Below are 23,128 nucleotides of genomic sequence, written 5' to 3'. Positions count from 1 at the left end.
GAGGGGGCAAAGAGAAGCTTCTCTTTTCAAGGTAGCATGAGAAAAAGTTGTTCAGCTGCAATGTAAAGAGATCGCAGTGGCTTTCCAAATATCACCTCCACCATGGCAATTCCCTGTTCCCCATTCACACGCAGAGGGATGACGTCATCGGGCAGCGCCAGCCTCCTGACCAGTATGACCAAGTCCTTCCGGAATCTTACCAGTGCCACCAGCCCCTCCCCCACCAGGGAGGAGAAGCCCCCGCCCCAGCACCATCCCCCGCCCCGCCCTCAAAGTGACAGTCTGGAGCAGAGTATGCTGAAGGTGAGGTCACGCTTTCATGCCTTTTGCACTCCACTGTAGAGATCAGTTACGAAGACGGCTGTAAGTCATCCCAAGCACAATCCCAGAGTTGGCCAGAGCTGCAATGCAAGCAATGCAGCAGCCAATTTTCTAATCAAGAAATTGCTGTTCCAGTCTCTGAGCTGTCTCAAAGAAAGCTGTTGAAAGTTGATATGACCTCGGTGTGATGAGCCAAGCGCTCATCCAGATGTCATCTTTTTAATTGTAATGCCCTTATCTCTGTCTATCTATCTAATATCTGTCTGCTGTCTATCTCTGTTTAATTCTCAATATATGTTCAAGTATTCACACCTAATGTACACAATTAATTGATCATCTCTTTTAAAGCCCATCTTACTCTCCTATGTACTACAGTGCATGTATGTAAACCTACCTGGTATATGTGTGTATACATATCTATGTATGACATAATCATATATGATATATGATATATGTCATATATCGTCCCTTGGGTGACAAGACCTCATATCTCAAAATCATGAAATATCTGAAGAGCGAAAAAACTTTTGCGTTTTCGCAATATTTTTGTAAAATATCAATGCTGACATCAAATGTCAGGTAATGCAGAAACGTAGGTTTGGATTACGTTGATAATTGTAACGTTTTGAAACGTAAATCAGTATTTTTTACATTTAAAGATTGGGTTAGGAGGTTTATTTGAATAAATGCCAATTGAGATAAAAGATCTTGTCACCCCAGGGAGGATGATTTAAAAAAAAAAAGAATAAGGTAGAACAAAAATGAGTGATGTATCTTGATAGATTAGATAGACAGATAGATAGAAAGATTTGTAGATAGATAGATAGATACAGATAGATAGATAGATAGATAGATAGAGAGATAGATAGAAGGATGGATAGATTGATAAAAACAATAAATTTGATAGCTAAATTGTATGTGAACCGCTTCAGGCTCAGAAGGACACAGAGCTCCTCCGCGCAGTGGTTGTACCTCTGGAAGCTGAGATTGAGGCCCTGAAGAACAAACTGTCAGATGCCACCAATGAGAACAGATTACTTCACTCCAGGCTAAAGGTAGGCAGTCTCTCCCTTCTTCCTTCCCACTTCTTTCTCCTAACCTGCTTGGTCTTTGGCAGAGACTGGTGTTAAGATCCTATTTTTGTGATCTTCCGTTTTCTCGCAGGTATTGTTACCGGGAGGTATTCTTTGAATGCATTTATCAACTCACTTCTGGCCTAGAATTAAGGTTTCCAAACAACTTACAGGGAGATTTTGGCAGTTGATATTAAAGCAAAGCTGTTTGATTATGGGGTTAGAAACACGTTTCTGAAACGCCGGAAAAGTTCAATCACAAACGTGTTTGAGCCAGAAACATGTTTGTGTGGAGAAGATAAACGCAAAGTTGTTTTGAAATGCATTTATAACTCGGACCTGCTCATGCCAACCATTGCCAACTACACATCTTTGCTCCTCGGGTCAAATTGCGTAGTGGGACTGGGCAGTGACAAGGCCTCCCTCTCAACTCAAGATAGAGATGATAAACGCAACAACTTTAGAAATTCGATCCGAAAGGCCTTGCAAATGTGTTGTGATAATGGGCATTGAAACGTGTTTCAGAAATGGGAAAGATGATAAAAATATGTAGCCTTGGATTGCCTCCTGGCTTGTGTGTGATTATGAAGCAGTGACAGGTTTGGGGGAAAAATGATACATCTGCTGTTTGAATCATAGTGCCCATATGTGTAGATCTCTTATCCAAGTTATTTACAAATAGACTTAGTGACATCCGTTGTGCTAAGCATTTCAAAAGCCACAAGTTGTAATCATGATGCATCATACTTGATCAAAAGCAAACCAGTGCATCGTAACATAACAAGAACACACTCTTCAAGGGTCCTAGCAGTGAAACTGAAAGTTAATGAGTGCAAATTACTCCACTGACGCTGAATTCTGCCTTGGGAGTATACTGGAGCCTTACTTGATATTTAGGTCCCTAGACTCATGGCATCGTGCGATGTATGCATACAAATTAATGATCCCTCAGCTATGATTTTCTTCTCTCTCACTCTTACGTTTTTGGCACCAGAAAGCAACAGGTGGCAAAGACATCAGCGATGCAATACCTGTGTCAGAGAGCTACCAGAACGAAGTGACCAAGGATGACATTGTCGCACTCAACGACAAGGTGAAAAGGACTGGAGTGGGAGTCTAGCACTTCGTATTCATTCTGATGATTGAGAATTGAGAATGACAGTATGACAGTCAATAATCTCTTGTATGGGGAAAGGAGGAGGGTAGTTTTCAATTCATCTGTTCTCAAATGTATGAATTGCATATCAAGTTCTAATATACAAATGATGCACAGGATAGAGTGCGTTAGTGTAGGCGTAGTGCACTCGAGGGTATTTACAATTGTGAAACATGCACGAGGCGAACGCCTACACTAACGTTACGAAATAATCCTGTGCATCATTTGTTTTATAAAATGGGTCGAAAATTAGAAAACTAACATCATTTTTCAGCTTTTTTCACGTACCTTTGTGGGTCAAGACGTCCGAAGATGTTCGTCCCAAACTTTTACGCACGTCGCACTCGCGGAAGTCCCGCACATACAGTATAAGTATAATGGGGGGTTGGGTTTCCGGACACCCGCATGAAAACTTACTTATTTTACATAGAATATGCACCCTTTACCTTAAAGACTTGATATAGACTCCTCATATAGGCCTACTAGACAACATACTCTGAAAACGGCGTGAGAATTAACCTGCTAAATCGTTGGATTTGCTCTTCAAAGTGACTCCATGTACGCGTCCGGTCCCATAACGCTTGGTCTACTGTACTGTACAAAGTGTACGTACTGAGTATAGTACAGTATACGTACGTACGCCACATATGTTATGCACAAGGGAAGACAGGCCGGCCGGCCGGCAGCCCGAACTAGAAGTTGTTTACAGGATTGACAGCGCGGACGCGTATGCATGCAATTCATCAAAGGAGCCGCCGCGCGCACAGACGATCGGCAATCTACCATAGGATTACAGGCAGTGCAGTTGTACTGAAGTAAAGGAAGGAGGTGTGTCTCATTTCAGCGCTTCCTATTGGCTACATTCTTGAACCCATTTTATAAAAATGATTAACCTCAGATAGGATCATGAAATTAAAGATGATCAAATATATTTCATCGGAAACTTTTTTTTTTTTCCATAATTTGAGTTTCATTTGGCTTTGAATATGTGACATAGCTCACTCAAGTTTATATTAGTTTAGCTTACCTTAGTTTGGTAGTTTTATTTAGTTTAGTTTATTTTGTTTATTCTACTTTTGTTTAGTTTAGTTTGATGGGGTTTCTCCTCTCTTCTTTTGTTGTTGCTGTTCGTGTCTTTCCAATTTCACCTGCTCTATCTCATTCGATCCTTCTCTCTTATTATATTTCCTTTGTGTAGATCAAAGACATGAACAAGGTGTTGGAGATAGAGAAGGCAGCGAGGGTAGACCTTGAGCTCTATGTAGCTGTGCTGGACAAACAGAAGAAGGTCATGCAGGATGAGGGAGACCAGATGAGGGATCAGCTCAAGGATGGTGAGAGACTCAGAACAGATAGTATCAGTGTCATTCTCACAGACAAAATAATGGTGTGTCAATTGTGATCAAAATACCCAGACTTTTTTAACCTTTCCAGATAGACAGAAATATTCCATTAATTGCCAGTCACAATAATAAAGCGGCCAAACTGTGCATGCCCTAAATCTACCGCTGTAGTGACCCTTGCCCTTGTGTTGGTGTGCTGTTGTGGTGTGTGTTTTGAATGATGGGATAGACAAATCTTAAGATTTTTTGCTCCTGTATTCACACACTTTCTGCGTTGTGAATTATAGTGTTCTTTCTCAAATTATCAATTAAGATTTCTTTGGATTTGGATCGTGATGCTTATTGTGCTATTTAGTGAGCTTTCTATGTCCACCCAGGCAAAAGTCATGAGATTTGTATCTCGTCAGTTCGTGTCAGTGTGAATCTCACTAGCATTAAAATTCCTTGAGGAATGCTCTCCTCCACCTCCAGTGACAGTAGCAATAGTTGATTACCAATAAGCCAAGGAGTTGAGGGTTCGTCAGATAGTCATCTATGTGTGAGCTTTGTTTGTTCTTGCTTTCGGGCAAAGGTCAATCATAGTCCTAATCTTATGGTTGTGAAAGACACTCTCATCATTGAAGCCATATCATAATATGATTTGTTTATGTGCACATTTGTAGTTAAAGTTATTGATACTTACATTTCTTTTCCTCCTCCTTCTGTCTCTCCTGCTGCATTCTCCTCCCTTCCTGCAGTGTGCAAGATCCTAGAGCAAGAGAAGCAGGCCCACTCCCAGCTCCAGCAGACCTGGCAGATGGCCAACGACCAGTTCCTCGAGTCCCAGCGGCTCCAGATGATGGACATGAGGCGCATGGAGAGCGTGCTGACTGAGGAGCAGCAGCGGCAGATCCAGGAGATCATGAAGAAGGACCGTGAGAGGGAACAGCAGGAGGAGAAGGTGCGGGCCCTGCAGGAGAAGCGGGAGAGCATGGAGAAGAGGCACTCCAAGGAGGTGGGTTGCTGGTTCCTGGTTGGATGATGACTTGGTTGGATGCTTTGCTGGATGATACCCCTTTGAGTGCACCAACCGTGAATGCCTGCCACAGGGACTATTAGATATTGTTGACATCTGACATTCTTGTGACGAGCAGAATGTTTATTTATGATGCACTTTACTTTGTCCCTTCAAGCATTTTCGTCATTTCAATGAGCTGTCTGAAAAGAGGCATGGTGTACAGGAAAATGGTAGAGGGGAGAAAATGCAAGTTTTTCTGAAAATTGTCTGAAATGTTAGATACATCTCCACTCATGTTTTTCATTTTGTTCTGATGATCTTTGTAATGCTGTTTTCAGAAAACTCTTTAAACTGTCATAGTTGCATCTGATAGGTTTATAGTACGAGAAACAGTGGATGACTGAGTCCTATGTATGGATGTGTATGTGGAGGTAAAGTGTTGCATTAGTATTTGTGTGTGTGTGTTTTCACTCATGGAGCTGTCGGTGTGATAGATTGTCTTTGTTTTTGTCATCACATGTAGCAAGAAGTGGCTGAGTTGACGTCTCCCGAGTCCGGTGTTTCAAATGCGTCTTCCTCCTACCTCAGCCGGGATGACATTGAGGACAGTGACGATGCCCTCCTCGTCCCGACATCGGTGGACACGCCCATCAGCTCCACCCCTTCCAGGAACCGCATCACCTCTGCCGACTTTGCAGGGCCCAACGTGGACCCCGAGGAGCTCCTGCAGTTTGACACAGTGGATGCGGGGCATGGGGCGGGGTCGGGTATCGGGCGGAGCCTGTCAGAGATTGGGGCCCAGAGCGGGCCGGACAGTTCAGGGATGCTAGGCGTGAGCTATGACACCGTGTCATTGTCATCGGCCATAAGCTTGACGGAAGCACAGGAGAGAGCAATGTCTGGTATGTGTCATGTGGCAAACTATGGAACGCTGTCACAATCAAATGCAAATGTCATATCTTTGATGCAATACCTGAATGTTGTTCCAAAGATTCAGTATACTCTAGAATGAAAATAACAAAATTACAGAACACCAGTTTTCCCAAAGAACCAGTGTATTGACAAGGTTTCTTTGTCTTTTCCCCTTTAGAGCCACAAAGTGGTGTTAGTTTGGAAACTTTGACCATGCATGCATGACCAGTATACCACTCCATGATACATGAGAAACATGCATTGCCGATAGTTGATGCAAGAGATTGATATGCTGCTTGCACCTATTAAAGAAAAGTAAAGAAAAAAAAAAGCAAACAGGGAGAGAAAGGATTGACATACCAATCCTATTATTGATAGGGTTTTGGTATCTTTCTTTTGTGACATATAATTTACTCGTATACGATAGAGATATCTTGTGGAAGTCATCACACAAGATCACAGAATATGTCCTGGCATAGGAACCTAAATTCTTGATGATGATCACTAGTTGTTTGCTGATGAGCATCAAACTGTTCATAGAGATTTTGTTCTGACCTCCTACCCTGTACAGGAACACCTGAATCAGAAGAGATGAAGAGTGTCCTTGCCAGCGCCCGGTCAAAGACTGACCTTCACTCACTCCTGGCCGGAAAGAGGATTGTCAGTGACACGGAGTGGACAAAGCTTCAGGACGAGGTGTGTCTTTCACTCAGTGTGGTGCCCTTCCAGATCATAGACCTATGTTAACGCCCTACAAAGGATTTCTCAGTAAAGCAGCTAGGGATTTTATGAGAGTTTGTTCTGCCTCTCTTGTGAATGACCAATCCAACAATGTACTTGTTTTGGAATTCAAGATATTTGAGAGTGAAAACAATGAGCACCTTGCAGAGTTTACCAGTCTGAGCATATCTTGTGAGGAGAGATACATACCAGCAAACAAAGATACTGGTAGATCTTCAGTATAGATAATCTGAACATCTCAAGAGCTGCTAAAGACGGTGATTATGGCATCTGCAGAGAACAGGGGCAAAGTGGCATAACACAAGGGCAAATAAGCGAGGACATTTTGATATCTAAACCATAGTGATATCACAACTACCTCATTTCTTCCCCTCTCAAACATGAAGGTCTATGCCCTTTACTATAGCCTTAGAAAACTTCTCCATCTACCACCAGCCACTCACACCTTCGCAAATTTGATAATGATAATAGAAAGTAACTGAAAAAAAAAAAATAGTGCCTCAATATCGATTAGAATGATTTCTAGAAGTGTCTAAGATTAATGATAATGACATTTTGTCTCCTTTTTTCCCTGCTTTCCAGATCCGGTTTGCCCGTGAGAAGCTGGGCAGGCCGTGTGATATGTGCACAAACTACGAGCAGCAGCTGCAGGGAGTTCAGACCAAGTACTTGGAGGCCACCGAGTCTACCAAGAGCCTCAGACTGGTAGGCCATGATTGACCTTGCTACTATCACTCTCTCATATTTTATGCATGCCTTTAGAACACAATGTTTTTGTTGTTGTTGTTGTTGTTTTATGAGCTGGAAACCTGCTAGAGGCGTAGCACAAATCATGAAATGGTGATAAGGATCCTTATCAAATGGTTTAATGACTAGTCTTTTATTTTGGTGAAAGGCCCAACTTTATGTTTTACAGAGCAATGGTATGTATTGACTGATACTAACAACCACTTCACCTCCTCTGTTTCAAACTATTCCAAAGTTACTATCAGATGAATATTTCTTATTATATTCCACATACTAAGAATCTTGCTATGGGATTGGTCAAGAGCTGATCACGTGATAAAGGGTAGGTTTTGCCCATCACATCACCTGAGAAGAACTAGGTCAGTTGATAGTACACAGTGCAACGCACTTTCCCTTCAGTGTCGCGCGATGCGCGCAGCAAATTCATTGTTTTGGCATCTATAAAGACAGCTGTTAGTTTTGCTGATCTCTGGCAGTCCATACAGTCTTAACGCGAGATGAGTATGCGCGAAATAAAAGTGCGTTGCACTGTGGACTATCATTTAACTAGGTCACTTGATAGTACACAGTGCAACGCACTTTCACTTCAGTGCCGAGCGGTGCGCGTAGCAAATTCATTGTTTTGTCATCTACGCGCACACGTAGCCTAAGCCCTAAGGATACCTAAAGACAGCTAAAACTGTTTCAGACGTGGAATAAAATGGGAATTTCTAGGACCCTTGATGTGGAATATAAAGCAAATAATCAACTTTTAGTTTCAGGCAATGAGACAAACTATCACTTGCTCGGCGATCTGAATGTGTACGCAATCTTTCCTCAGCTGCGCTTCGGAAAGATAGCTACATCCAGATCGCCTCGGAAGTGATAGTTTGTCCCATCACCTTCACCAACGTTGATTATTTGCTTACTAACACCCTGTGTGATGTGCATTATTTATAAACTACTGCATGCTAACTGGACTGAAATGCGTCAAACAGGAATGGGTAGATTGAATAGCTAACTTTAGGCCTTCGGGGGCCAGAAAAAATGAAGAGGAAATATATGATTTCCATTCATTAGTGAAACCAGCATATTTGAAGGAAATGGTGAGTGGTCATTCTTTTTTGTTGTTGCTTTAAATAGAGAAAAGGGTTTGACAATTGTGTGGAGGAGATGAGTGATTATAGATTGAAACTTATAAAAGACAGAGCAAAAATAAATTATTACTAGGTGAGAAGGCTGGCCAATTTTCGGATATGAAAGTAAAAATGGATGTGTGCATGAATATCCATTGTCTCACATTTTGTACACATGCATGTCTTCTTTTTCATGTGTAGATGTTGATAATTAAATGATTGTCGTAAATGGTGTATTTGTTATGCGCTGTTTCCACCTTCATTTGGTGCTCAAGGTGCAGTAAAATCGTACTACAGCAGACACTGTATTTATTGCATAGGTGAATTACAAGATCAATATAACATCAACAAGTGTAGGACATCATGCAACAAAGCAAATATGAATTAGAATATAACCATTGTCTAATCATATCTAATCAAACCTGATCATATGATAATTTGTTCTCTTCCAGCAACTAGAGCAGGAGATTGACAATGTGCTGAGGGAGCAGAAGATGCGGTCAGAGTTGGAGGAGAGCCTGAAGAATGCTGCTGAAGATGCACAAACTCAGGTTAGACACCGGTCCTGGTATCATTGCAACTCAGTATCACTCTGTAGAAAACTACTATGGTCTCGTCACAGGTGTGAGGTCCCAGCTCAAAGATTTTGCCTCAATGGACAGATGTGTTTGTAAGAAATTACCACATTCCCGCTAAACCTTTTCCAATATTGGAGTTAGGAATATCCAATCGACCAAGTATATTTTCCTCTGTGATCTAGCCAAAAGTTCAACATCATATTCTGCAACAATCTGTGATGTATAAAGTTTGGATGCCACCACGTCTATCCTTACACAAAATGTCATGCCATACCTGTTCTTTGTGCATCAGGGTGGAGTCTGAACCCAGGATGCCTAAATGGAGTAGAAAGTTTGGAATCCAAGCTGTATGTGTGTTACAGCAGTGAATACAAGACCATTGTTACAAATATTAAAGCTTTCTTTTCAAAATGATAGAAAGACAGCGCATTATCTGTCTTAATGGTGACAATCTCTCTGTCTATCGTATCTGTTCTGAATTTTTCTTTCATTTTATGCCAATTTGTTTGTCAAGTTTTCATTTTCTTTCGTCATTTTTTTTTCCCATTAGAGCACTGTATTAATGAACATATTCATTCATTCTTTCCATTTATGAACATAAAATATACAATAATCAAAATACAATTGCTTTATTATAATTTATACATTTTGAATGGAGGGATCATAGAAAGCACACAAGAGGCTTGTTGGAAATGATGCCATACAAACAATCATTACATTTCAACTGAGCAATAATCAGACAAAAACTTATTACTATTATATTATTATCATCATTATCATCTGAATATGTAAGATATGATTTCCTTGATAAGTTGATGGTTTCCACAAAAGGAATGACTGCTTTGGAATAATAATAATAATAATAATAAGGTCTTATTTACCCAGGGTAGCCTCTTCAGTGTTGCCACTGCTCTACCAGAGGGCCCTGCTATTAATATTACCCTAGCGTGGCCAGGTACCTATTTATACACCTGGGTCGAGAGGGACACAGTGGGTAAAAACATCTTGTCCAAGGACGTAAGCACTGGGCGGGCTTCGAACTCGGGTCCTCCGATCGAGATTCGGGAGTCTTATCCACTATGCCACAGTGCCCCCACACTTGAGCAATAATCAGACAAAAACTTATTACTATTATATTATTATCATCATTATTATTTGAATATGTAAGATGAGATTTCCTTGATATGTTGATGGTTTCCACACAAGGAATGATTGCTTTGGAATAGACTTGAGAATGCATCATACTCATGAGACAGATTACACTTTTGAAGTATTCACTTCATCAAGCTCTATCACAATATGAGAATTGATGGTAATGTATGTTGATATGTATACATGGTTGTGCTAGAACAGAATCTACATAACTAGAGCATGCCAAATTTATGTTCCCCAGATCACCACACTGACAACCAAGAATTCAGAATCGGAGCAGCTTCTATCCACACTACGGCAGCAGTATTTGAAGTCACAGAGTGAAATACATTCCCAAATGGTAAATTCATCTTCTCTTCACAAACTCTTTCCCCCCTTTTTAAATGGTAGTTATTACATGAGCATCCTCTAAAATGTCCTCTTTATCTTAGCAAGTTGAAATTTTAAAAGTAATATGCAAAAATGAATGATAATGTGGAATATAGTATTATGTTGAATCTAATTTTGCCATAAACGACTGATAAAACTTCTTAATGATTGTTGCAAACTGTGTGTGAGTGAAACCAGACAAATTCCAACATCTCCTAGGCCTGAATAATGCATGGAGCCAGTACATTCAAATATGTACCGTCTCTACCAATATTGCTTTTTTCAATCATGTAGCACATGCGGCTGCTGTGGGTTAGTATTGTACGTTTATTATGAGGCCTGTGTTATTGTGAGTGGTGTTTCATCCTTTTTCTTTGTTCTTTCTTCTCTTCGTAGCAAATTCTATTTGAATCAAGAGAACAGCTTTATCAGGAGGTAAGTGGAGTTGTTGGGCACCTGTGAGGATTGAGATACTGTATAGTCAAATAGTAAATACTCACGTTGAAAGAAACTGTGCAAATACATCTAACTAATGATTGATTACATAATTCTACCATAATCTTAATCACATGGATGTGAGCAACATATATATGAAAAGTACAAAAGATTTCCAAAATATATCAAAGGACCACATGTCCTGAAAAGGACTTACTAAGTATGACAATTTGTGTTTTCTTTGTAATTGTTCAAGAAATTGTAGGGTAATGAATTTAATTTTCTTCTTGGAACTAGTTAGAAAGATCGACAGTGTGATCTTCCTCTTAAATCTTGCCTTTCATCGTTTGTTCGGAATGTATCTTAAACATATTTATGGTGCCATACAAATGCTGTGAATCATTGACTATCTGTAGTCGTAGAGTGAAATTACTTCACCCGCCAGTGAGTTTGCACTGCATAGAATGATGAGAAGCACAATGATTTAGAAGCTATCATTTGTATTTTCTTCTCTATCTCCTCCATGAAGGTTACAAAACTGCAGAAGGAGAATGATAGTTTGAGTGCCAAGAGATCCCTCCACCAGTCCATCCAGAGTTCTGAGCCATTTGTCTTGCCCGCAGCACTCGAGGTAACTACATCACCATGGAATTGAATCAGATAAAAAGTCTCCTCTTGCAGATATTTCCACCAGTGCACCAGAGGGAAGCCGTGGCAGGGCAGAGCAAGTTGGCTCATTCATAAGTGGTAGTGTGAGACAAAATAACTCGTGTTAAAATCATGGTAGAATCTCGGTTTTCATCTGTGGTGTGTTTTTATATAATGTAAGGGATGTTTGTTTGTGGCCTATGGTAGAAAATGACACTGTCCTTTGATAATGTCAGAGAGCAATTACTGGTACAAGCTTTATTGAAAAGAGTGCATAATTCTTTAGTTGGATGTGATTTCCTTGAACCAGTTGTGTGTGTGTTTTTTCCCTGTAAATGTTTGGGAGCATTACCACCCACTATCCTGAACCCCATCCTACCCCCTTCCCCTCCCACACATGCACACATAATATCTCGGCAGTGATAGCTTTAGTAATATTACTGTGCATGCGGGATGGTAATGTTATGATGCGTTCACACCCACTGGTTTGCAGGAGCTTGAGAGGCTGTGCCTGAAGTACCGCGAGGACATCATTACTGTGCGTGTGAACGCAGACCACACAGAGAGCTCCCTGAGGAGTGAGCTGAGCTTCACCCGGGAGCAGCTGGAGTCAGAGCAGCATCAGCGCATGACGATGGAGGACACCTACCAGACTGAGCTGGATGACTACAAGGAGGAGCTGTGTACGGAAAGAGATAAATAGATAGATAGATAGATTGACAGACAGATTAATAGATAGATAGATTTACAGACAGATTGAGAGATAGATAGATAGATATACAGACAGATTGATAGATTGATAGATACATGTAGATAGATAGATAGATTGACAGACAGATAGATCGATAGATAGTAGATAGATAGATTGACAGACAGGTTGATAGATAGACAGATAGTAGATAGATAGACAGATTGATAGGTAGATACATATATAGATAGATTTATAAATAGACATTTAACGTAGATTTATAATAGATAGATAGATTTATAATTAATATTTGAGATGATATGTGACCAGCTTCAACAAAAGGATCCTAAAGTTGCTGACAGCTGAGCCGAGAAAATTGAGTTTGAAGTCATGTCATCAAAATTGGTCAAAACAATCGGATTTCTGTTTTTTGACATAATTTTGTAGTTCAATGTTTTGTCTATCATCTGCCAAAAATTCTAAGCTAAATGATTAAAGGAAAGGCAAGAGCTTAGCATTTTTCTGGGCCATGGTTTTCCGACTTTCAACGTAACAGAAATTTGTCCGAAGATTTGGATTTAGCGCTGCAGCTAGACTCCGCCCCTAGTAACGAGGGAGTGATCTTATTGGTCAGTGCGTGGCATCCTGGTTACTGATTGGTCGTGCATAGACCGCTGGCGCTAAGCTTGAATGAACATCGCGGAGGTCGCTAGGAACATGCCTTCTATTGTCAAGCGATGAAAACTGTCTCGCCTCCCCTTGATCATGATAGCGTCGCAAGGAAAACTTTGAAGGCGTTTTTCTCGAGACTCTGATTTTCTCAACCACTTGACATGCGCTAATAAAATCAGCGATATCTCCGCAACCAAGTACTTTTATGAGTTGTGCTATATATGAAATTAAAGTAGAAGAGTAAGGGAATGATGTCATGCCATTTTAGAAAATTGTCCTCCCTGACTTTCGGATCCTTATGTTGTAGCGGGTCACATATGTATAGATAGATGTATAGAAAAGATAGATGGATAATATAGATAGATAGAGAAGATAGATGGATAGATACTGTATATGTGTATCGATATGATGGGAGGATAATACAGTTACAATAACGGTTAGATGGATGGATTTCAGCTGATAAATGGGTAGCGCGATGGATAGATTGGATTTTTTTTTGACTTACCAATGAACAGATTGATTGACTGATTGTTTGGCAGATTGATAGATGGATGGACGGATATATGTGGATAGATGCCAAAATCTTGCATGTTACCTGAGGCTGATGTAAAGCATGTCATGGCTATTCTAACTTGGAGATAACTATGGATTGGAAGAGGTTCATCGTGGTGAAGAATGACTGAAGAAAGTAATCAGTTGTCTCATGATGTGCAAACGTTGAGAGGTTGCGACATTTCGACTGCTAACTGCTAGTCTTCGTCAGGCAATGAACATAGACTTCGCGGCTATATAAACCGCACGCAGCGAAGTGTATGTTCATTGCCTGACGAAGACTAGCAGTTAGCAGTCGAAACGTCGCAACCTCTCAACGTTTGCACATCGTGAGACAATGATTACTTTCTTCATTGGAGATAACTTATGGTAAAATGATCACATATTGAAAATAGCAATGATGAATAATGTAATGACTGTTGACTCATCTTGTTCAGGAAAGGGCTCAATACCATGATTGCATGAACACCAGTGAAGATTGCCATGTTGTATTTTGTTGTTGCCAGTGATGCTGCGTAGTTTGCGGGAGGAACATGAGAAGGAGAAGAAGGCAAGGGCTGAGGCAGAGGACAGCTTGAAGGAACTCCAGGACTCCAAGAAGACGCTACAAAGCAAGTCTAAAGAGATCATCACAGCCCTCAAAGACCAGGTGGAGGAACTGGGCGTAGCAAAGGTGGGAGTTCTTCTTCTTCTGGTTCAGTCAGCCTCCTTCAATCTTGAAGATTCTTGCAAACTTTGGGTGTGTGTGTGTGCATGTGTGAACCACAGTCGTGGTTGAAGTGCATTGTGCAGAGTACATACACAGTGCAAGTAAATACAGTCCAGGGACTTATCCACTGCCTTCCGTCAGTCGATGGCGGAAGGCTTCCAGGGATGTTGCGGTTACATTGTTCAGTGGGAGGATGTTCCGTGTTCTTTCTAGTGTTCTGGGGAAGGAAGACATTTTCTGGTGTTCTGATCTGGAGCATAGTATGACATCTTGTGCGTTGAGAGTTCATGTAGGTGCGGCAACTGGAGTAATGTAGGGACTGGGTTAGGAAGTTTTTACAGTGATTGCATAATTCCAGCCATCTTGACTCTAAGTATGACAAAAATGCACAAAGTGTGATTATAATTTGTGTGTTTATTAATTGTTTTCTCTTATTGGGGGATTTTTTTTTTTCTAAGTGTCTGTGTTATTCTCGTTTCCTAGCATACTTGCTTCTTGTGGCATTCAGAGATTTTGTATTGTAAGTTTTTTTTTTCCCATCATTCATGGTAAGGAGCAAGGTGATAGTGATTTGATTATCATAGGCTGTGTTTGCTTGTGCCGTAGCGAAACGCTATGATTGAGACGTGTAATTAATGCTAATGAGGATGTGGGTGTTTGGTTGCCCCTCTTGACACCTAGCTCAAGCTCGAGACAGACCTACAAGAGCAGAAGAGCAGAGTGCAGAACTTACAGGCAGACCTGGTCAACTCAGAGGCCGTTCAGATGGACTTTGTCAAGTTATCTCAGTCACTACAGGTGAGTCAACTACAAAATAATGCAATGAAGAAGGTCGGTGCTCCCTCAGTGAGCATTAATACATCATACATTTTATACTGCAGTTTATTTACAAATCTTTACTTTGTTTCTTTTCATGAAATAATCAGAAGAAGATTCATTTGATACATTGTTACACTTCGAATTTAGAGTTTTTGCAATGTGTCATGAATTATTATTTGTTAAGGGGTAGTTATAGTTAGTATATTTTTGACATGAAGTAAATTTGTAATGATACTTATCTACAAAGAAAAGGAGAGATTTGAGACACTGATGTCATGGCATCAAGTGATTTACATTATGATAGTATCCAATATCACTGTGTCTTCAAAATAATAAGAAACTTGAAATCTACAACTTCCAGCTTTCATGAAGAAATCCTGGCCCAGTCAAAAGTTAGTCTGAAAAGAAAGAGTAAAACTTCATATTAAACCCAGCAGTGAAAATTTGATTAAAATCAGATAAAGAATAGGGAGGGTGTGTATGAAATTGTATGAAGTTTCACTACAGTAGTTTTTGCAAATCAGTTCCCAAACAGTTGATATGAATATGCAAAAGAAAAGGAAATGCTATTTTTTTTTTGTACTTGATCAATAGAAACATTGTATGTTGAAGACATCATTAACTCACCATTTGCATATTCATATTGACTGTTGAAGAATTGTTTCGCATAAATTTGCAAAACTTCACTGTGTCATAGATTCTTTAATGTTTATCTGATTTTGATGAAATTTTCAAAGTCATTCGAAGACTAACTTTTAGCTGATCCAAAATTCCCTTGTCTCAAGTTTGATTTCGATGAAGCTCTCTGAGTGTACCTTACCATTTGATTAACTGTACTGTTGACTCAACTGATATAACGAGAGGAGTCTCTCTTACAACAATGTTTATCACAATAATGAATGATATTTTTTCCAAGGTGCAACTTGAGATGATCAGACAGAAGGACAATGAAGTAAGATGGCAACACGAAGACGATGTGGACAAGTGCAATAAATGTCGGACAGCCTTCGGGGCTAGCAAGAAGAAAAAGGTGTGATGCCTTTCCCTGATCACTGTATGTATACGCAATATAGCAAGTCTAATTTTTCACAAATCGAGATTTCCCGACAATTTCGCGAGTGGTTAGATTCGTGATCATAGAGTACAATAATAAACGGAGAAATGTGTGCGTGCGTGTCACAATCATGTCAAGATCAGAGGCAATAATTTTGTTTTTTTAATTGTTGGGCAATTTGCGAATAGCACCCAACTCACAAATTTCTCAATAATAAAAACCTCACAAAATATGTGGCGTAAACAGAAGTGTATGGGCCATTTAGCCGTACTATGCCACGTCTGTCTTCACTGGCCTCAAAGGGATTGCTATGTTTTCCTGTAGTTAGCATTTAGTCATGATTGTTTTTGCCTTGTGAAGACAGGTTGTAATGAATAGGTTAGCCATGGTGTTAGGCTGTACTATTCATGAACTTTAACTGTGAGGATAGATTGTTATGAATAGGTGAGCCATGGTGTTAGACTGTACTATTCATGAACTTTAACTATGAGGCAGAAGAGAGATAAGGGTGAGGAACTTCAGCATTAGACTGGATATGCAACTACAGGGAAATAGCTATGTTAATCGTTCACTGCAATGAAGAAGACCAAAAATGGCGGAATGCAATGGTCCCCAGATTAGTTTGAGCTGCATTAGTAGTACAGGAAAACCTCGTATTCACAAGGATATAAAAACCATAACAATAAGATTCCTTTATCAGGTTTCTCATTCTGTCAATGTACAAAAACAAATACATATAAAGAATTGGGAATAGCAAAATCATCTTGTTATGTGGGGGTTTTGTTATATCCAACCTCTTTATAGTGAAAGTTCCACCGTGCAAGTCTCCGTGAAGACCGGTAGAATTTTTGTTTCTATGCTTCATGTTACTATGTCATGTGTGAGCACAGCATGATTGCCAATATTCATCTCTTCGTCTATGAAAAACACTTCCCACAGCACCACTGCAAGCACTGCGGCAAGATCTTCTGCCCAGAATGCCTCGGCAAGGCGGTGGAGAGCGGGCCCAGGAGGCGGAAGATGCCGGTCTGCGACGTCTGCCACACTCTCCTCGTCAACGAGTCGGCGCCCTACTTCAGCAAAGAGGCTCCGGACAACACGTAGCACTGGAAGCGCCTTTGTAGGCAGGCAGGCCGGCCGGCTCCCAGACAGACATTAGTAGCATTAGCCTCTAGTCTACCATTCAGGCAGAGATAATTTTTTTTTTTTTAATGTTTGTTAGTATGTAGTCCCATGCACTTTCATATAGAGATGGTGCTTATCAAGCACAATACAGTGTTAGCAGCTTACAGATGATAAAGAAAAAGGACTTTAAGGAGCTTGTATCCATCTGTGATGGACATGTCTTACACAACATACATTGTCAGTTTAGAACCAGAAGGGGGCAAATGCCCAAACACACAATTCTCTGTCTTGAGTAGAGATATTTACTTCTTGTATGTGTGTTTGTGTGTACTCACCCATTTTGTGACCCTCTGGTGCCCAAATGAAAATAGTGTGCACCAGATGAGCCTAGATACACCATCGGTCTCTTTGTGTCTGCGTGTTGACACCCTTCTTAATAGAATTGAAAGTGGTTGAAAACTGTTGGCATCCTACACAGGGTTTATAGCTTGGGAGTTCCTGTGAGAACCACTCAGAATGAATACATATTCCAATGTAGAGGAAAAATGGAATTGGAAAGAGTGATAGTAAACAACTCAAAATCCTACAAGAGTAAGATTGTGCCTCTCTGGTTCTCAAGTGAGGGTTATTCACAGAGTGAATGATGACATGTGTCCAACATGTTGTCTAGACAAGGGAAGACATGTCCCTGTCAAATGGTGCTTCGTGTAGCCTGTATGATGTACTTTGCTGAAGATGCATCAGGTCAAGCTGGGTGTTGTCCTTGGCATCAGTGAGGTGGAGGTGATTTCGTTTCTTTCTTGATAACACTTAAACTGGTTTGCTCTGTCTTTTCCTGTTCTTAAATCCGATCCATGGTCACATGTTTTATTTCTGTGAACATGGCCTTGTTCTATATCTTACTGTCACGTTGTGGTATTACTATGCACTGTAAAACGACCAGCAATCACTTGGTGTGCTAAAAAATATTGCTAATCTTGCGCAAGACACTTCATGTTTTTCTGACTCACTCTCCCTCCCTGCTTTCTCTACCCTCTCTCCAAGGTTTTGTCCTTTCCCTCTCTCTCTGTCTATCTATCTATCTATTTATCTATCTATTTATCTATCTATTTATCTATCTATCTATCTATCTATCTATCTATCTATCTATCTATCTATCTATCTATCTATCTTTCTATCTATCTATCTATCTATCTATCTATCTATCTTTCTATCTTCCTATCTATCTGTCTTTCTGTCTATCTATCTATCTTTCTATCTATCTATCTACATCTGTATCTCTCTGTCTCTCTTATAATCAGTTTTCCATCACTAGCTCAACACCTCTCATGCAATCCATCGTCTCCTGCAATTTTGAAGAATCCCAACTTTACCAACTCACAGGGCTGTACAGCTAGAGAGTTTGAATCTTAGAACTCCTCCCAACACTGATTCATCCCTCTGGGCTGTTTAGCCATCAGGCTTGGCAAAATATCATTTATAAATATAATTATTTCCAGGAAATCCAAGCACTGGATTAGAGTGCATGTCTTTTTGTGCAGGGATACACCAACAATTGTTCTGAACTTGCAAAGTATGTTACTTCAGACAGTGAGAAGTTTGTGTTCCTGCAAGTTGTTGATGCATGTGGTCATATTTTCTCACTTTAATTGGATGGGTGTCAAAATCAGGAAGTCATTTCACTGGTTATGGTTTGCCTGACAGGATGCTGTCAGTGTCTATGGGGATAGACCAGGGACATCCAATGTAAACATTTCTATGTAATGTTTCAGCCCCAAGGTGACACTAATGAGGCATAGTGCTTGCAGAACTTCCCACCTCTGCAGTGATTTAGTTCTCATTTATACACGTAACTGGAGTACGCATGACCATAAAACCTGATGTGCATGTGGTTGTATGCATGATAAGACAGATGTGAATCAGTGAGATTTCGGGTAATGAGGTCAGAAGTTGTAAATAGGGTCAAGGTTACAATTACTCATTGTCAAGTGAGAAAACCGCATTGCACACATTTAGGTATTGGTTTAGGTGAGGTGAAGGTCAAAGATCTGGCAAAAGTTTAAAAATGAACAATGTGTGCTATAAATCAAGAGTCACAAGACAAACATCAAGTGCTGTATGTACTTGCATATCTTTGCATATGAGAATAATGAGACTGAACATCAATGTAAAATTTAGAAGTGCCATTGATTGGTAAGATGTCATGTGCATTTAATGGGAGTCAAAGGTCATGGTCAAATTCTTATAATTCATTTTGTTAGATTCCTTGAAGATACTTGATTCCATTTCAACTTCATACAAGTACATGTATGGAGTGTGGGCAAGCATTGTTTGGACATAGTCTCAAGTGTGGTGTGTATCAGAAACTTGACTGTGTAATAGAAGTATTATCAGTCTCGAGACTGAAACCAGGGAGAAAGGTATTATAACGTGAGACAGACACAGAGGGAAGAGAAATTACAAAGGAAAGAGAATTTGTGAAAGATATGAAGCCTGAAAAGATACACTCAAGGTAAAGCATTTGTAAGAGATACACTCAAGAGATACACTCAAGGTAAAGCACTTGTAAGAACTTATGGGCAAAGTGAAGGAAAACATACTGATTGATTAAACAAGTCAGGGTGTGGAAGTTGAAATGTAGAAAGACAGACCTGAAGGGTTAAGCTTTTGAGTTTTGTAGTGTGACATTAACTACTGGACTATTCGGAGTCGCTACAGCTTTTGATGACGTGTATATTACATAGCTACACATGACATGTTTTCACATATGCAGCTGATCGAAATTTTAAGTTGTCTGCTGGCAAGCAATGCCCACGCACGGCTACACTTCTAGCACAAATATCACCTCAACTCATTTTTAGACGTCTGCTTGTGACAGGGAAAAATGTCTGTAGTGCGAGGAGCTGTCATTGCTCTGTGGAGAAAGAATCACATATACAGTCCCACCTCCGTCATCTGGCCATGTCGGGGACCGACACCTGTCCGGATATTTAAGCTATTCGGCTGGATATAGGAGAAACATAATGTTTATGTCCATGCACAGGTAGCTGCCAACCCAGTGGTAGCTAAGTAGGTTGTGTACACCGCAACAGTGAGGTAATCTATGCTAGCCTACTTAGAATTATAGTGAGTCTTTTTGTTTCGGAAATTGAAACATTTAAAAGTCATAACATGTCTCTGTTGGGAATACAATATGTACATCGTTGAGTTTTGTAGCAGTTTAAATTGAATTTGAAATCTTTTTTTTTTGGGGGGGGGGGTTGCTGCATGAACAGATGACAGAGAAGTCTGGATAAAAAATGGCTGGATGATTGAGATCAGACTGTACTCACAATATTGAGAACCATGGCTTGGGTCCGCCATCAGCAGCACTAGGCCGGAAGTCTTCTTCAAAAGCCTCTCGCATTTTTGTTAGCACCGACAGATGTAGTGATGAGCGCAGAAAGGCAGAGCTAAGGGTGTCATAAGCCAGGAGTAGAAAGCCTACCCAGCACACGACTTCTCTTGAGTGATTCCGTCACAAAATGATTGATTCTTTGGGGTTTTTTATGTCACTCTGACCAGTGGACCTGCTAGGTTCACCCATTGACCATTAATGCAAAATGTGTATGCCTAAAAAAGGAAAATAAATAGATTATTATTGCTCTACTGATTGATTGTGATTTTGCTGCTACCAAATGCTGAAAGCAAATTTTGGTAATTCAAGGGGTAACATGGAGTTTGGCTTGGTCTCCAAAAGGCCCTCTCACTAGAGCTTACCTTTGTCCAGTATTATGATGTATGTAACAATGCTCTGATCATTCTCTCTGCCAAATACTACAATGAAAGGGTCTGAGACAGAGTTTAGTTAGGCCAGACACTTCTTCATCATTCTGTACTCCTTTGAAAGAGACTAACGACCCAAGTCCTATGGTGGTGTGCTCACAGTGGTAAACCAGGAAAACAGATCCATCCAACCTCAAAACGGCTAGAATGGGCAACTATCTGTGTGCTCTGGCAGCTCCTTAGTGCATACTTTTATGTTGGGGGCGCCCCATGCACAGAGTGTTCCATATCACAATATACACATGTAGATCTTCTCAGTGTTTGATATCGTTTGCACACCATGCATCGCATAGATTACTTAATGTGGTCCACATGCAAATGCTTCCTCTACCGTATTTTGGACAGAAATCGCCATGGTGATATTGCTAGTCGTGGACTTTACAGCGCAATGTATTCATGCACACTATAGTGCAACTTTGTCTCCTGCATTGCTTAATATCTTTCTCTTAGTGTGTGTGTTTTACGGACTGCTTTGTATGTACTCACATTGAGCCAGTGGAATTTTTATTGTAGTATGTGAATGTTTGTCCCGAGAGCTGATTATCTTAAATGTAGGGTAGAATGGAATACAAGAATGCTTGTCTATCCAGATCTGAGAAGAATAGAAATGTTGTTCCACGTTACTGTCCGACTGACTTGCTCATTTTTATTGACCATTCCAAGTGACCTAGAATCATCGAAAAGAAAAAGAAGATATTAAAAATCATAAAGCTATATTCCAAAAGATCCTGGTTGCATTTATGAAACCGTGTGTCATCAGAAGTATTGGCTGGTTACTCATTTTAAATTATTTAGTATTTATTACTCCTTCATTTACATAGCCATTGTCTAGTAATTCTGTCTTCCGGATGGTCTATAGATACTATTGTGCTTCTTCATGCTCTAGTATTGTGTCTTGTGTAAATTATTAGCAGAGGGAATTATCCCTTTGATAACTGAGATACATATATTTTGAAATTTGTCGTTGAATATCGCCATATATGATTAGCAATTATCTACTTTGAAGCAATGTGGTTGTACCAGGGAAGGTGCATTTTTTTTTTTTTTTTTTTTTTTTTTTTTTTTTTTTTTTTTTTTACAGCAGAAATGTGTCTAATCAGAATTCCTGGGCATTTGTGATATACCAAAGTACGCTATTTCAAAGATATGGGCATAGTTCTTGGGCATAGTTCATGGGCATAGTCCTAGTAGGGCATAGTCCTCAGGCATAGTCCTCAGGCATAGTTTGGGTGATATGTCAAGGAGGAAGAGATTAAGCTGTAGTCAGAAAGAATCTCTGGTTCCACTGAAGAAAGTTTCACACCGTATAGAAGGTGACTTTGACACTCTCACACATGGGGGATCAAACTGAATTATAATTATTTTCCTTGATTTTTGTTGTTAGTTTTCCTCACAAAAATCTACTGTTTTTCTGCTTGGCTAGCTGGGTTTCTACCCAATTACTAAGAATGCATCTGGTATATTACCATCTGAAAAAGGATTAATGCAACATAAGGGATGATGAAGATGATGATGATTATGACAATTATAACAATAACAATGGTATTAGATAATTACAATGATAAAAATTATTCGTATGATACCACCAATATTGATAATTGAAATGATAGTAATTATCATGATGTTAACAAAAATAGAGATGACTTAAGTGCAGCCAAATAATGTCAAGCCCTATAACTATTACAGGTTAATTCATTGGATCTTCTCTTCATGATGTATCTTGGAACTATTGTAGATTTTCTACTTGCAGCTACCATAGCATAACCAACCTGTTTTTGCGCTGCTTTTAATGAAAGCTACATAGCCTTTATGAAAATGGGCTTAGCACACTTTTTCTCGTCGCCAGTACATCAAAGTCAGTATTGTCAGTAGTAGTTGTATTCGTCAGTGTGAAATACAGTGGCGGATCCAGCGGGGGGCGCATCCGGTACACGCCCCCCCCCCCTTTTATTTTTCGTTAAAAACAAAAGAAATAAAAAGAAAAAAAAATGAAATGAAACCCGGAAGTGACACAAGAAATATTAGATACCTCATACGAGGTGTTCTACAAAATGTCAAATGTTCAGAAGAGGCAAAAAACATGGTGGCCAAAGCACT

The 23,128-nt window shown here is 40.0% G+C and overlaps 1 protein-coding gene across 1 annotated transcript in view; it reads left to right on the top strand.

Annotated features, from left to right (window-relative positions):
* LOC139717878 (rab GTPase-binding effector protein 1-like) overlaps positions 1–18,153 on the top strand; it is a 33,780-nt gene extending 15,627 nt beyond the window's left edge. The window contains exons 5-21 of the mRNA XM_071629366.1: positions 135–303; positions 1,254–1,376; positions 2,389–2,487; positions 3,749–3,884; positions 4,631–4,887; positions 5,414–5,792; positions 6,374–6,498; positions 7,126–7,248; positions 8,858–8,956; positions 10,377–10,475; positions 10,901–10,939; positions 11,469–11,570; positions 12,081–12,270; positions 14,006–14,172; positions 14,890–15,006; positions 15,944–16,057; positions 17,021–18,153. Coding sequence (XP_071485467.1) covers positions 135–303; positions 1,254–1,376; positions 2,389–2,487; positions 3,749–3,884; positions 4,631–4,887; positions 5,414–5,792; positions 6,374–6,498; positions 7,126–7,248; positions 8,858–8,956; positions 10,377–10,475; positions 10,901–10,939; positions 11,469–11,570; positions 12,081–12,270; positions 14,006–14,172; positions 14,890–15,006; positions 15,944–16,057; positions 17,021–17,185 — 2,503 coding nt within the window. The 3' untranslated portion in view covers positions 17,186–18,153. The remainder of the gene's footprint in view (positions 1–134; positions 304–1,253; positions 1,377–2,388; positions 2,488–3,748; positions 3,885–4,630; positions 4,888–5,413; positions 5,793–6,373; positions 6,499–7,125; positions 7,249–8,857; positions 8,957–10,376; positions 10,476–10,900; positions 10,940–11,468; positions 11,571–12,080; positions 12,271–14,005; positions 14,173–14,889; positions 15,007–15,943; positions 16,058–17,020) is intronic.
* Positions 18,154–23,128: the final 4,975 nt, after the last annotated feature.

Source organism: Diadema antillarum, unplaced genomic scaffold, assembly GCF_040938485.1.
Source record: "Diadema antillarum isolate AM-2024a unplaced genomic scaffold, OU_Dant_1.0 scf00000084, whole genome shotgun sequence".
Lineage (NCBI taxonomy): Eukaryota > Metazoa > Echinodermata > Echinoidea > Diadematoida > Diadematidae > Diadema > Diadema antillarum.
This window is presented reverse-complemented; position numbering and strand designations above follow the sequence as displayed.